General features: G+C 46.8%; 1 protein-coding gene across 1 annotated transcript; it reads left to right on the forward strand.

The window, feature by feature from the left end:
- The first annotated feature begins 12,317 nt into the window (after positions 1-12,317).
- On the forward strand, positions 12,318-12,647 carry SMIM36 (small integral membrane protein 36). Its single transcript, XM_075440689.1, has one exon. It carries the CDS (start codon positions 12,363-12,365, stop codon positions 12,645-12,647), a length of 285 nt encoding a protein of 94 aa, XP_075296804.1. The 5' UTR covers positions 12,318-12,362.
- The last annotated feature ends 2,619 nt before the right edge of the window (positions 12,648-15,266 follow it).

Here is a 15,266-nt window from a genome sequence, read left to right on the forward strand (position 1 = left end):
GTCATAAAGATTTGTGGCTTCTTAGGATGTTTCAGCTTTGGATCTGAAAAACACCCTTTGGTGTGAATCCAGCCCAAAAGGATAGGTTTCTTCAGTCAGCCTCTGATGGCAGCAACTGCAGATACTGCTGCAGAAGATCTGGGGATGTAATACACCCGGGTGTCACTGACCACAGTCTCTTCTGGTGGTCTGAGCTTGTGATGGCCTTCAGCACAGCTGATATGGCTCTCTGCCCTCACAGCCTGGGTCAGGTCACCCATATAAACCCACCACCCGTGGAGCAGCATGCCCCTTCCTTGCTATCCTGTGGTCTCCAAGTGCTCCTGGTGCAGATGGGCCCCAGCAAGTGGTGGCTCAGCCCTTCTCCTCCAACAACAGGGGCAAGGCAGGCTTGTTGGGGGCAGACTGACCCCTGCTCTTAGAAACAACAATCTCAAAAAAATACTCAACAGAAAGGAGGAAGGATCTTTAGAAAGTGGTGGGATGTATGGAAAGCCCTAAAGTGAAGTTGCTGAATCTGTGAAAAAAATACACTCTCCACCTTTTTTCCAGGATTTTTTAAATCCTTACACTTATCGACACACACACACACTTCTACAAGTGAGCCATTCCTGGCATCATTGAAGAACGGCCCACTTCTACTACGGGGCTTCTTGTACTTTGCTTTGTGGTTCAGGACCGTGCAGTTGGGGCCGGGGCTGGGGTTGGGTTTAGGATAACATGCCATTGTGGGTCACTCTAGACCTCAGTGTGTCTCCTGTCTCCCTTGAAACAGTGTCAAGGGGTGGATGGGCAACTCTGCTCCCCTTACCACAGCTGTGAAGCTTGAGCATCCGTTTGACGGGGCAAAGCACAAACCTTATTTTCAAAAACATGGATGTGAAGCTCTTGAGGTCATGACCCAGGAGGGGTCAGCCAATGTGCTGTTTAAAAAGCATTACAGTATTCAAAATGAAATAATTTTTCTCTTTGGATCACGGCAATCAACTGAAGTGCTTCAGACTTGTATATTTAATTTGTTTTGTGTAGTTTAGCACAGAGTCTCCATGTTGTCTTTCAAAGTCAATATTTGCCAAGCATGAGAATATTATTTTGCACTCTAATTAGCTGATCTGTCAGAATAAGAATGAAAACAACACTTGGCTGCACTTAGTTTATGGAGGTACTGCCCAAACCAGGACAATGCTGGTGGTGGAGTTCAGACTTTTCACTATCAGGATGTTCAGCCGTCACTGCCCAGATGTAACCCCCATGTAACCGAAGTGTGATGGGTGAAGTGAGACCAGAGAGGGGGTTGGCATGTACCAATCTCACATCGCACAAAGTTTTGCTTTAATTTGGTTATGTCTCTGAACTGCTTGCGTTCGTGTGGGCTGTGGCTGCTGGGCTGCTGGAATGAATCATTGGCTCACAGTCAAAAATGGCACATGGCTAAAAATTTGACCAGAGCATCTCTGTTCCAAGGGATTATTGATTATCTGAGGGTAATTGTGACCAAGAGCCACTAACTATTAGACAAAAGACAGGTTTGTTATATTAAATTGAAAATAGACATCCTTATACAGTGCAGCACTCAGGCCAAGAGCACAAATTGCTGTATCATCCTCCATTTTCAAAGGATGACATACTTCTGACACAAATAGTGGATTTATTGCCGGGGGGATTTAAAGCTTAAGCTCTCAATATTTCCTCTTTGGCCACCTTTCCTACATGAAGATTAACTGTACTGCTAATTAAAAGAAGTTGCTGAACAATTAGCTAAAAAATATGAAACCATTCTCAGAATACTGTGTATTTGTGTCAATTTTGCTTCTGATTTGTCTCCACTGAATGACCCAATACACAGTTAAGTGCTACTGAGTAGTTAATTACTTACTTGGAAGCATGAAGAGAAGTAATTTTGTTCACATATGCATCAAGTTGGCCATCTGCTTGAAGATCTGGCAAATCAAGACCCTAGCATTCATTTGGAGACAGGACACACAATAGTTTTTCCATACAAGATTTTCTATAGCAGCAAAGTAAAAGTAAATGCCAGTGAAAACGGATGTGAGCCTCTGGCTGCAAGCAGAGCAGCCAAGGGACCTTAGAGACAGGAATTTACACACCTGCGTGGCTCTGTCCATATGTGCTCCCCACTTTGGAACTAGTTTATTGACTTGGGGGCTGATGGAGGCATCTGACGATGTTTTTGTGGGGTCATAATTTATTTTGATCTTTACATTTCAACTTCAGTTCCCAACTGGAGTGGATCTCATTTGTATCCTACCAATATATGAAAGTGCTAATATGGCCATTTTTAGGGAGAAGCAACCTCAATTATCAGTGTAGAGCTCAACCAGAACTATGGCTATTGAATGGATTTTGCAACAAATCATGTCAAATTCTGAGCAGTGCCTGATTTCAAAACAGAACTGTGTTTTGGCAGGAGTTCACACAAACAGGTCTGTGGAGCATCACAGGGGTTTTGGCCCACTGGGCTCTGGGCAAACAAGTCCTCATTTCATGTTGTGTTTGTGAACATTTTCATGGTCACCTTCCCACCACCTTGACTTCCACTTCACCTCAGTGCTTTTCAGTCAGTCGAAGGATACATTTAACTTGAGCTCAGCTGAGTTTTCGCTCAGAGAGGTTGAAATACGTTGACAGGAACGGAGTGAAACCAGAATGTTATGAATTAGCAGTAACAAGATGTCTGATGAATGACATCAAAACTGCACTGAAGCTAAGCCTACAGTGATACACAAAGAGCCAGAAGACAGATAGGAACCGCAGAGGAAGCCAAAAAGGAACAATGCAGCCGTGATAAGATAGCGGCTGAGAGAGAACAATGCAAAAAATGATTGGGGCTAAATTTGCAGTAGAAAACCGTGCCTGGTGCCAAGAAAGAAACCCAAGGAATACAGCAGGATTGACTGCAGTGTAACTGATGGGTCTAGGCAAGAGGGAGAGCCCAAGTCTCAGGAGCAAGGCTGGAACGAGGAGATCAGAGGCCCAAACCTCCTGACAGCACAGGGTTGTGGTTATCTCCTCATGAGAGACAAAAAGCTCCCAGGAAAAGCCCCTTGCTGCAGACTGGAGCCCTGCTTTTGTCCGAGGGAATACAAAATAAAAAGGTGGGTGTGAAAGCAGCAGAGAGGGAAAAAAAAAGCCTGATGGTAAACAGAGTGGAAATGGGTGAGGCAGGGGAATAGGATTCAGTTCAGACTGACACATCAGTTATTTATTACTGTTTGTATCCCAATATCTTACATCTCAAAAGGAAGGCGAAGGCTTTGTCCTCAAGGGCCGGTTAGCTGCCCCTGGGGCGGCTGGCAGCAGTGTGGCTCCCGTGACGAGGGACCACGTCCCAGCGATGGAGACGGCACCGGGCTGACCTTGTGCATTGGCTGCGAGGTGCGGTGACGGGAACGGGAGCTCGGGGCACTGGGGTGGTGACAGGCTGCTGTCACATTTAACCTTTCCCTGTGGGCAAATGAACAAACTAAAAGAAATGGGGGTTGCTGTGAAGGAGGGAAAGGAGATGTGACAATGCTGGTTAGGTCTGAACATAGTGGGAATGGCACACTTGAAGGAGTCCATCTATATTCAGCAAAACATGTAGGCATGTGCCTAGCCACAGGCATCGAACAAGTCCTTCAGCCTTGACTGAGAATTAGGTATAAGCCTTTTCTGTTTTCCTGAATTAAACTGATGCTTTAAAAACTTTGCAAACTTGAAATCAGGGACAGCAAAGCCAGTCTTGCTCTATTTTTCATATTTGTTCCCAGAGGCTTCTTGGCAAATTTGTACTTTGTGTACTTTCACAAAAGAAATCTAGGACATAATTATTTGAATAGAGAGCTATATGTGATAAAAATCTGTTTATACCACAACATCTCCAGCCAAATGATTGACGTATACATTTCTGTCCTTCCATTGATGTAACTTTTCAATTTCCTGTTGATGTCTAAGCTTGATTTATTTTTCCATTTATTTGGGTTTTACAAAGAGCACTAAAGATCTTGGCACTTGGGTCTCTTTTTTTCATCAGTTCAACCCTCTTAGTCCTCCACCACTTCATTGTTTCTGCAAACAATGAAAAAGAGAGATGGAAAGAGCAGCTGTGAACAGCTGGTTTGTTCACCAGCTGTCTGACTGGTACGTAAGTATCCTCTCTTGAGGGAGGCCTGCATTCCCTGAAAATCTCTAAAAAAATGAAATTCAGAGTTCACTTTGCTGCCTTCACACATGATGTGATTCAGATTTGCAGAGATCCTAGCAAGGAGCCTGAAAAATTAAAACAAACAAGAAAAGCTGCTTCAGGAAACCTCAGGGTTTTTTCTCTCTGGTTCCACCCTCACTGAATCGAACAGAGAGCTCTGCAAGACCTTCTTAGGCTGATGTTGCCACGTTATTTTTAGAGAATCCTTCCTCTTCTCATCATCCAAATCCTCTCTGTCTTCTTCACCCGCCATTGTATTCAACAAAGCAGTGTCAGGAGTCAGAGCTGGAGACCACTGATTTTGCAGGGCCACTTCAGTGCGGGTGCTCACAACCACGGTGACCCATGCGTTACGTTCTGCCTGCGAGCCTGCACGCTTGGGCTAAAAGCCGCTACCTATTCCCAGCTCATAAAAGTCCTCTGGTTCCTTGAAAAGTAGCTATGTGTTGCCAGTTGTCCCAAGGTAGCAGAGTCTTGAAAGCAAGTGAAGAAAAAGTAGATTGAATTCGGAAGCAAAACTGATTTATTGCCCGCAGATTTGTAACACGATCACATCGGCACTCCAACATGCCCCAGGAATAGTGATGTATTCCTTCCATCCCACCCCACGGAGGTTTATCCAAGGCAAACACACATATGTCACCCTGAGGAATGATGTACAGATTTGGTGCCAAACAGAACCAGGAAACTGATCAGCTGCTCTGTCTGCAATGGCAAAAATTGGTGTGCAGCACTGGCAAAAGCCGAAGCCTCCAGTTCCTCACCTTCCCTCTCTCAGCCTGGGTACCGGAGCTGCTCCTCTCTGTCTTTAGCACCTGACTTTTCTTGGAGGTCACCTACAGGTGCCAGAACCTGTTTTCCTCTCCCACGTGAAGGAGTTACTGCCCCCAAGCACACCCCTCGCTCTTGCACACCAAATGCCTCTTGCTACCATGCTCCAGCTGCTCCAGTCACAGTGAGCCAGATCGGCAAAATCCTGATTTACTGGCAATGAAGAAGGAAAGGATATAGCCCTTAATCTTCATAAGCAATAAAACAAGAAGCTGTAGTGCTCTAAAACAAGAAGCTATAGCTCTCACTTTGTGATTTCTCATATTAAGTTCTTTACTACCTATGATAATGATTGTATTTCTGGCAGCCACATTGTAGTTAATAGCCCAAGTTCAGCTAAACACACGTGCCCAAGCTGAACTCTGTGTGTGCCTAAATCCATTCCAATTCAGCAAAGCATATGAGCGTGTACTTCAGTGCTGGGGAAATAAGGGAAGTGTATCCTTAAAGACTTGGCTAATGTTATTTGTGCAGCACCAAGTCAGAACAGTGGAAAGGATGGGATAGCTTACACAGTGTAATTTGGAGTTTGATAGTAAACTCACATGGGGCAAGCAAAAAGAATTTTGCTAAATTTTATGCAACCATGTCTATATCATCCTGATTTTGTATGTTCATTATCTTGATTAGCTCTTGCAGAAGATATGTTACAGGGCAGAAGACAAACCAAGCGATCAGCCCAGCTCCAGGAGAATCGAAACCCAATCTGTCTGCTTTACCCATGCATGACCCATTCCAGGAGGCTTGCATTCAACATCAAACATTTTGATTTTCTTCCTCCTGTTTTTAAGTCATTTCAGCATTAGTAATGAGCAGGCATTTATATTTGCATATGCTTCTCAAGTAGCTGAGGACAAGTGAACTGACTAAATATTCCACAGCACATCAAACTAGATTTGCTATAGCTTGAGGTAGTTGAGCTCTCATTAGAAAGTTACCTAGAGATGAAGAATAAACACATTCTTTTTCTTCAGGTATCAATCCTCTATAGGCTCTGTTATAGACTAAAATGCACCCATAGTCTGTCAATACCAGCCCAGTTGTGGTGATAAAGTTATAGAGATTTGTCTCACATGAAGATCTGGATCACTTCTAAAATCAAGTCATGGATTTTACCTTTCACATCAAATCTGTCTTTGTGGTTAACAAAAAAGTCAATTAAATGTTAAACTATTCTATATGAACCTTCAGCATCATTTGAATTACATGCTACTGGAGATCATGAAAAGGAGTGATGTCTGGCTGTCACCTCTCCGGAACCCACCAGCTAGGGTCAAGCTCTCTAATCCCTCTGTCCCTTGTTGTGCATCATCCTGGACTTGTGCACACTCCTCTATAGGAAAATTAATTTTTTGCTTGCAAAATCCATATCCAAAGCAAATGTCACAGCACAAAATCACATCCTGCAGGGTTTTGCTTTTTGCGGCACCAGAGCCAGCCCTAATACCAGTAGAGCCCTCCAACAGGGAGCTCGCATAGGAGTAAACACCGACACTCCATTTCTGTTTGATAAATCTCAGCTGGGCCATGGCTTTGAGGGATACATCTCACCTGGAGCCCTGAGACAAGGGAGAAGCAACCAGAAAAATAGCTGATCAACATCTGCCACCTCATGGCAACTGGTTTTATTTTCCTGAGGACCTAATCTCTCCAGCTGAGACTTTTCTAGCAGGTTGATTTGCAGATAAATGAAATTGGATTTAAGTCAAAATATTGTTCTGCTGAGTGTGAAGGGTTGTGTTTTCATGAAGTGCTGTTTAAACTTTTAGGCAGAGGAGCTGAAGATGTGCAGGTAATATTTATTATCAATGCTTAATGTAGTGAGACTTCAGTCTTTTGTTTTAAGCCTCTGTCTTTTTTTTTGTGTGATTCAGGATATGCTCAATGTTGAGTGCTAGCTGTCCCTTTCCCTCTGAAGGACTAGTCATCGTCTCAAAGTCAGGCATTTCACTGACTGGTGTGTTTGTGGGTTTAGGGTCCCAGGCGGGAACTGCAATATGAATAACTGAGTAGAATCACCGAGTGGTAAGGGTTGGAAGGGAGCTTAAAGATCATGTGTTTCCAGCCCCCCTGCCATGAGTTCTGTATCATAATGACTATTTCGTATTTTTCCTTTTAATCTTCCTTCTTGAATTTCTATTCCTTTCTCAAAAGCAGTATTTGAATGGCTGCTCTCTAACGCTGTAGAGGTTGCGTAGGGAACAGATGCACCTCGGAGGAAGGAAACGGTTGAACCGCTGTGCTCAGACGCTTCCCGAGAAAAAGCGGTGCACAGCCGCAAGCGGCAGCGCTTCGCCCTCCTTCCTCCCTTCGGAGCTGCCGAAGGGGCGGCACCGGGCCCGAGGAGCGTCAGGCGGCGGCGGTCTGCGGCCCCCGAGCCCGGCTGCTTCCCCTCCCCGCGCTGCTCCCGAAGGCGGAGCAACAGCCCCGGCGTGTGGCCGGCCCGAGCCAGGCAGGGCAGCCCGCGAAACCCTCGCTGGCGGAGACCCGGCGGAGAAACCGCGGGCAGGGGGGCGCGGTGCGGCCGGCGGGGCTGCGCTGGCCGAGGGCTTGGACGCGCGGTGCTGCCACCTTGGTCTCCCGTTTCCATGCGCTGCCTGGCGGCTGTCTGTCCCTCGCCTCTCGGTATTTTTAGTAGTGCTGGTCAGTTCCAGCCCCCTTCCACCACTCTTCTCAAATATATTAAATTACTTCTTGCACTATGGAAATAGCCAGGCAATAGGGGAGACCTGGGCCAGTGGCCCCTAGTAGCATGGGAGGAGTAAGTGAGGGGCTCCAAGCCCTCTTACACCCTGGTAGAGCTGTTGCTAGAGGAAGGTATGACCCCAAAAGCCATTGGCTAAATACGTGCTCATGAGTGACCCCTTACCAACACCAAACACTCTTTACGGAGGCACTTGCAGGACCCCAGAGGCATTCCCAAGGAGGAGATCAGTGGCTGTGTTTCTGCACATGGTGTGCACAACAAATCTGCTTTCATGGGGTTTGCTCTGGGTACCTGAGATTTGGACTGTAGGTACTGGGGTAACTGTGGTTTGGTTCCTGCTCACACCAGGTTTCTCTCTGTGGTTTCCCTCTTAAGTTATGACCTCTCGTATGAGGAAGGCGACGGACTCGGGCAGCTGCCCACAACCTGTAAGCGACCACCTGAGCTGCAGAGACAAGGCAGGACAAGGCATTACACAGAAGGTAGGTCCGTCCTTTCTGATACCCTGTCTCGGTCCGTGCGTTATTCTGTTTGAAATATACTGGGATTGCTGTCATCTGCATTCCTCTCTTTCACACTGTTCCAGGACTGAAGAGATTTATTCCCTAGGGGCTATTTTTAACAATGACACCACAGTTAAGCCTATCAAGCCTGGCAGGGATGGCTCACTGGGTCGCAGCTCCGAGGTGCAGCTGGCTGGGATCGGGTCAGCTGCACCAGGTGTGTTGAGCAGTGTTTTCTGCAGCACACAAGGCTCTGCTGGCACTCCGGCTGCTTGGGCTTTGTCTGGGAAACACTGGGACTGGAAACTGCTTGTTGCTTCCACATGGCTGAGTCCAGCAAGGCCTGATCCCTTTCAGATATTCTGCTGCATACACCCATCTGGGTGCGTTGTGTCCGCATGCTGCTGTGGCTTCAATCTGCCAGACAAATGCTTGTGTGATCAGCCTCAACCTGCTGTAGTCAGAAAGAGCTGGCACAGCAGGGACCTACTGTTTAACTCCTGCTTTAGATGAGAAGATGTTGTAATTTCTTGCTGTTTTCTTTTCTGTGGCCATTGCCTGCAATCCCTTTGCAGCTTGTGCTGTAGTTGCTCTCAAAACAGAGTACTTGTAGCTGTCTCAACCAGAACCTCTTCCCAAGACTTTCTTCTTAAAATTTGCTTTTTCTCTGATCATATAGAAGTTCTTTACTATTTTTAATAACCTTTGAACTCTTGTACTGTGAAATTCACTGCACAATGACTTCAAGGAAAAATTGTTAAAAATATGTAATTTTTAGTTATGCATGTTTTATTCCCTCACCTCTCATCCCAGTTGAACTGGGTACTTGCAGAAGAAAGGGTGCTTTCTGTCCAGAAATGTCTATAAATTGAGGTAGACAAGGGGGAAAAAAATGTGGGCAGACCTGATTGTGGCATTGCATCAGTGGCAGCTGGTGGCCTTGGGTCTCTAGCTGGGAGCTCTGACCCTTGGGGAAGGCTTTTTGTCAAACATTAAATAATGGAATAGTGGAATAAATAAATAGGGGACTGCAGCTAATCCACTTTAGAGGATATATCAGAGGTTTTGTGCAGCCCATCATTTCTGCACTCCGGCACAGCTGATGGCAGAGCTGGTCTGGCCTTTGAAGCAGTTATAGCACAGATGAATTTTGGACATCTGAGGAAAGTGAGTCCCACAGACATGGTCTTACCTGTCACTGCTAGAGCCAGCCTGCACAAGCGCGAGGCAGCACTTTGCCCTGACCATCAGCCAGGCTCCTGGTACTGCCTGGCGAAGCACACGCACGACTTGCTTAGGTTTTTTCCCAATCTTCCAAAGCTCCTGAGACTCTCAGTTGCTCAGTGTTGCGTTTCTGCTCACTGTGGAGCCGGGGGAGCTGTCAGCACTCCATCAGATGCAAAAAGAGGTTTTAATTACTTTCCTCAAGAAAAAGATGCAGGTATAAACAGTGTGAGGAGGGCGAGATGCCAAAGGCTGATGAGGGATGTTCAGCTATAGAGCAGTGGCCGCAGGAGGGAGCGGTTGGGCAGGGGAGAACTTGGGACACTGACCCCAGGAGTATTGTCAGCTCTCTGGAGCAAGGCTTCGCTATAAAAAGCCCCAGTGTGTGTGCAGAGGAGGTTCCCGAGGCAGCGTGATGCTCCTGGGACGGGGTGCTGGCAGGCGGTATTAGACCTGGGCGGTCCTTGGGCACAGGAATATCGAACAGTGAATGTCTATGGTCTGCCCTGGACTTGGGCTTGGAGGAAGGAATAAGTAATGGTATCAAAGCCAAATCCCCTCATATACTTCGGTTTTTAGTGCGCTCACTGCAGACACAAGCTGCTGTGAGCCGTTCCAGCTCAAGGATGGGGCTCGGGAGCATACAACAAAAGCATAAATCCAAGACTTCCTTGCTGCAAACCAGGCCCTGGGTACAGCCTTGGGGAGGTGTTTTGAAAGTATATTTTCACTCTAAGGCAGTGTTTTGAGAAGCTGCGGAGATGTAGAAAGGTGGAGGCTTTTCTGTCTCCAAGAGAGCATGTCTGCAGCAACACAGAAGGTGGTGCAGTAATCCAGTCCCTAAATTTACCTTTTGAAAAGTTCTCCCTAAAAGCTGGCATGATGCCTATCTAAATTAAACACTTAATGTCACGTATCTCCCAGCTGCAATGTTAGACAGAAATCTGAAACCAAGCTATTAGTGTGGAGGATTTCAGAGGAGTCAATTCAGGTTTGGCAAACTTGCTGGTACTAAATAAATGCAAGGGAGAAAAATCCCATAAACTTTGTTTTGCAAGCACAGTGCTGAGTTTTCAGAATCCAGGCTGACATTTGAGGACTGATTTAGAAGACTTGAATGTAAAATCCCGTATCCCTCTCCACATGTGAACTATACTACTTTGGTGTTAATTTTTTTGTAGCAGAACATGATTGAAATTTAAGATCATAAACCCTACGGCATTTCAAAGGTGCTTGTGCTTCTTGGGCATTTTGGAGGGATTTTCAAAAGACTCTCAGTTTTCCCAGCGAGCACTGAAACCGAGTCCCAGCTCTGATCATTGTTGCTTTGGAGGGCGAGTGCATCATCAAAAGCCTTAGCCTGTCTTGAAAAATCTCAGCCTCATCTAAACTACGTTGAACAGCCAAATGCCTGGGCTGCTGCAGACGTGGGCCATGATGTGCAGCAGACACAGCGTGAGGGTGATGCAGATGTGCATGCCAGGTGCTGTGGGGTTCCCTCCTCCTGCAAAGCGTGCCTTTTGCAGCGCCAGACTCAGGATTACCACTCAGCACAAACTTCTCAGCTGAAGAGAGCTGGGAGGGCAGATGGTGGAGGACGCAGATGATGTTGGCCTTAAAGCGAGTGGCATGCATCGTGGTCTGTGGCAGCAGGATGGCCCCATGACATATTTCTTACTCACAGCTCAGACGTGCCGGATCAGATTCCTGCTGACACGTAAAACCCTTTTCCACAGCCCTGGCAGTGCTAAGAGCTGGGACAGCCTAATCTCTTCCTAAAACCCTCCTGTGCTGTAATGCTGACCAAAACCGTGGAGTTTTGCGTAGAAGCAGCAAGCTTGCTGACAGAGGGTCTGTGGTGCTCATCAGCATCACCTCCTGCCCTTCCCGTCTGCCTTCCTGGTATCTTATACACTGGTACATCTTTATTTTTTTGAGCGGGGCTGGTCTCTCCAGCAGAGTTTGCTAGGGAAACAAGCAAGCACTGTGTGAGCAACGTGTGGCAGCTGTGTGTGTCCTTACTCACTCACAAGCTTCAGAAACATAAATCTGAAGTACTTGCAGATTTTATGACTGGGCAGCCTGGCACTACTCCCAGGCAGGGGACAGCCACATCACAAACTTCACCTTATTTTAGCAAGCAGAGGGTCCACATAGGAAAAAAAAAAACACCTGGTGGTGCCCAGGCTGTGGAAATGCCCCAGTTGTGTTGCACCCTCTCGTGCGCAGGAGACTCGAAGGGGACAGAGCAGCTGGTGGGAAGCAGGCTCCCACAGCTCAGTTTGTGCGATGGCTGGCTGGGCAGCCTATGAGACAGTGGTGTGACTTGTCCCAGTAATCCGGACATGGAAGTGAGTAATCAAAGTCTTTAATTCACTTTAAAAGCCTTTCTATAGCACTAGGGCAGGGTGAAAAAGTCTTAGCAGAAATCAGAATCAGGCTCATTAGGTTTTGAGAAAAGTTAGCTTGCAAATGACTTTCTCCCTAATTTATTTCTGTATTCATTTACTAATTACACAGCTCAGTTTTCAGACCACAAGCCCAAACCCACTTGTAGCAATGAGGTTCTGCAAAATGCCCTTTGAGGAGACCCTGCTACCTGCCCGTCGAGGAAAGTGATAGTCCCTGAATAAGGGGGATGTTTTCCTGTCAATATACTATTCAAATTTAGTTTCTGCTACTGTAGGCAATGTGGCATTAAAAGAAAGAGCTTAAGTTATTAAACTGAGCTGCTTTAATCATCCAGTTCGGGGAAATCCATTGCTACAGGAGACCTTAGGATTAGTGTATTTTTACCGCAAAGCCAATACATCTATTCTGATCAGTTAGCAGTTGCTCACTCGTGCATATGAAACTTCATTCTCCAGGTTTGCACTCAATAGTATGAGACCAAATGGAGTTTTATTTGGAGATTGACCCCGTTACCTTGAATCTTGTCATTCTAGTAGCTAGTTATGTTATTTTGCTTCTGGTCTTCCTGATCTCCTGCGTGCTCTATGACTGCAGGGGGAAGGATCCCAGCAAGGAGTATGCTCCCGAGGTCCCTGCTGACAGCCAGCCTCCGATCCGGCTGGTGGTGATGCAGCAGGGCTCTCCCGGCACCCGCTGGGCAAAGGGGCTCGTCTCTGCCTACGAAAACTCCTCTGACCTGCCAGGGAAAAGGACTACTGTTGTGTAAGGGGACCCTGCCTCAGAGCTCCGGTTTCTGCTGGTCAGCTTGCCTCGCCTGCTATGTTTACTCTCCGTTTGCAAAAGGATAACGCATTCACAAGGTAAGTTGAGACGCCGATTTATTTGATACGGTGCCATTACCAAGGGGGTTGTTTTATGTTCAGCTGTGTTCTGCATGGATACAGAATGCAGTCCTGCCTGCCATCCATAAAGAGACTAATTTCCATTTACGCTGCTGCTGCCACTGCCTTGCAGCCCACTGGCAGTTGGAAGCAGTGATGCTGTTATCCACTCAGGCACTAGAGAAGGGCCTTGGTTTAATTTCAAGTCAAGCTTGGTACCGTTACTTCTGCAGGAACACAGTGTTTTTCAAAGCATCCCACCCTGAAGGGCTGAGCTGCACTGCCCCGCAGCCTCGGCATGATCTTCCTCAGTCAGCAGCGTGCAGATGACCTTGGTAGGCTGTTTATCTCTGCAGTGAGAAAAGAAATGCTAAGGCCTTTAAAAGGATAGAGACGGTGCCTTTCTGATAGAAGCCAGCTGCTGCTCCCATCAGAATTTAATACTTTCCGTGCTGTCTGTAAGCTCCCCAGAGGGCAGAGCCAAGCCTGTCTTGGCATTTATTTTCCATAGGTAGAACATGAGGTCTGCTCTTAGGGGGTAGAGTACCCCTTTCCCCGTACAAATGCCCTGCCAGGATACAATATGCTTCCTGGGAAAGGTGGGTACAATGCCTCCTGCCCAAGGGGAAGTGTGAACTGGGGTAGATTTACCAGTAATGCGATATGCGTGAGTCATTGCTGCCAACCGCCCCACTGAAACAGGCATTTCTGACCCTCTGCAGCAAGCACACCCTATGTCCCGGCTTTCAATGTGCCTCTCCATGTGTCTGACCCTGCCTCTGGCCCCCGAGCCTTCCTTCAGCTGTATCGTGTTCCAGCTGGTCTCTCCTTGGGCCACGTGAAGGGTGTTACTGCATCTCCAGTAAATCTAACATTATCTGCATCAGCTCCTGTTATTCTTCCCATAATTTGGGAGCTATAAGCTAAAGGCCTCAAAAAGAGCTCAAAAATATCACAGCAAGTGTGGCACAGCTGTTGTCTTTGTTGATGATGAGATATCATAGAAAATACCATGATGCCAGCACAAAAGCTCTGTGGTTCTTTGACGAAGGTCATGCAAATAATGTAATGATACGATGACACGTCTGCGGTATCTTTGCCACCATGCTTGTTTATGTAAGTGATACATGCGGAGATAGAGACTTGCAAGGCTAGGTTACTAAAAACTTTTAGGTAGCTGAGATTCTCCAGATACGTAGTTTTCTCTAACAGCAAACCTTCTGTGTACGCCAGCCACAGACTCTTGGCTCCTTGAAACTCAATGGCAAAGTTGTTGATTTTGGCGTGGTCAAGGTTTCTGGCTGAAGCTTTTGGCAGTCGGGCTGTAACGCCGTAGGCAGCGCTGGGGGAGGCTGCAGGCCGGGGAGCTGTTCCTAGGAGCGCAGCATTCACTTGTATGGACATTTATCAGTTGTGATAGAGTTGGCCGACTCTGCCCTGAAATGTGGAGGTAAAAGCAGCAAATTACTTTCTTCCTGACAGCATTTCTAAAGAGCTGGTAAAATCTTCTTCCAGAAAATTAGAGACTAACGTACATGAGAACTTTGCCTTCCCAATGGGAATAAAATGGCTTTCTTAAAGTTTTGTCTATACTAAAACAATATTAATGTATTAAAGCAGTGGGATGGGTACATACAGAGAACTGCAAGTACCAAGTCACTGCAAGTGAAATCACTGCTTTGTGGAAGTCTCTGCTACTGTGCTTTACTTAATGACTGTGGCAGGATTAATGCATGCAAAGGGGCTTTTACCAGGCCAAGCTTGCAAGAAATCACCCTTGACACTGCAGTCCCTTGTGTGCTTGCAGTCCTCTGCCGCGTCCTTTCCATCATTGCGAAAAAATGGGCATGAATATTCTCATAGCAGTGCTGCTATTTTCCCTAAATTGTATGGTGTCCCTTGCTGGAGTCTGTATGGTATAAAAAGCATCCTGAAAGCAGGCTTTGCGGAGGTGATACCAGACGGAGCCGTGCGGGGGAGTTCTGCGGAGACCGATAATTCCCTCTGAGATATCTGCGGCATCTTCGAGCCCTGGTCCCCAGCTGGCAGCGTGGGGAAGGCGTCGGGATGTTACGCCGTCGACATCTACGGCTGCAGGAAAACAGCACGCACGTCGGTCGTTGCACACACCCTGTATCTGGCTTCTCCATCACTGTTAGCTGATGGTGGATTTGTGCCTTGCTTAATCTGAACTGCACCTATGCAGGCGTGCGTTTTGCCTACAGAATCAGGCAGTATGTTAAGGCCTGGATACCTAGCATTGAAATACTGTTTTGAAGCAGGTGCCATTTGCAAATGGATGAGGTGTTGATAAAAATTACGTGAACATTTATTTAGAAGCAGTATGAGTTGGAAAGATAAGGATCTAGCAAACATGCTTTGTTCCCAGTGCTGCCCTTGGTTTATGGGGCATCCTTGGGCAGCTTGTGTTCCCATTCTGCTTCTCTCCATTTCTCTCTGCTCCACATTAATTTTCTCTGCTCTTCTGCCCTCTGCACTGAAAT

The sequence above is a fragment of the Opisthocomus hoazin genome, chromosome 21 (assembly GCF_030867145.1).
Source record: "Opisthocomus hoazin isolate bOpiHoa1 chromosome 21, bOpiHoa1.hap1, whole genome shotgun sequence".
Classification (NCBI taxonomy): Eukaryota; Metazoa; Chordata; class Aves; order Opisthocomiformes; family Opisthocomidae; genus Opisthocomus; species Opisthocomus hoazin.

Coding starts and splice junctions, on each gene's coding strand:
- SMIM36 (XM_075440689.1), top strand. CDS start 12,363: ATGGAGTTTTATTTGGAGATTGACCCCGTTACCTTGAATCTTGTCATT.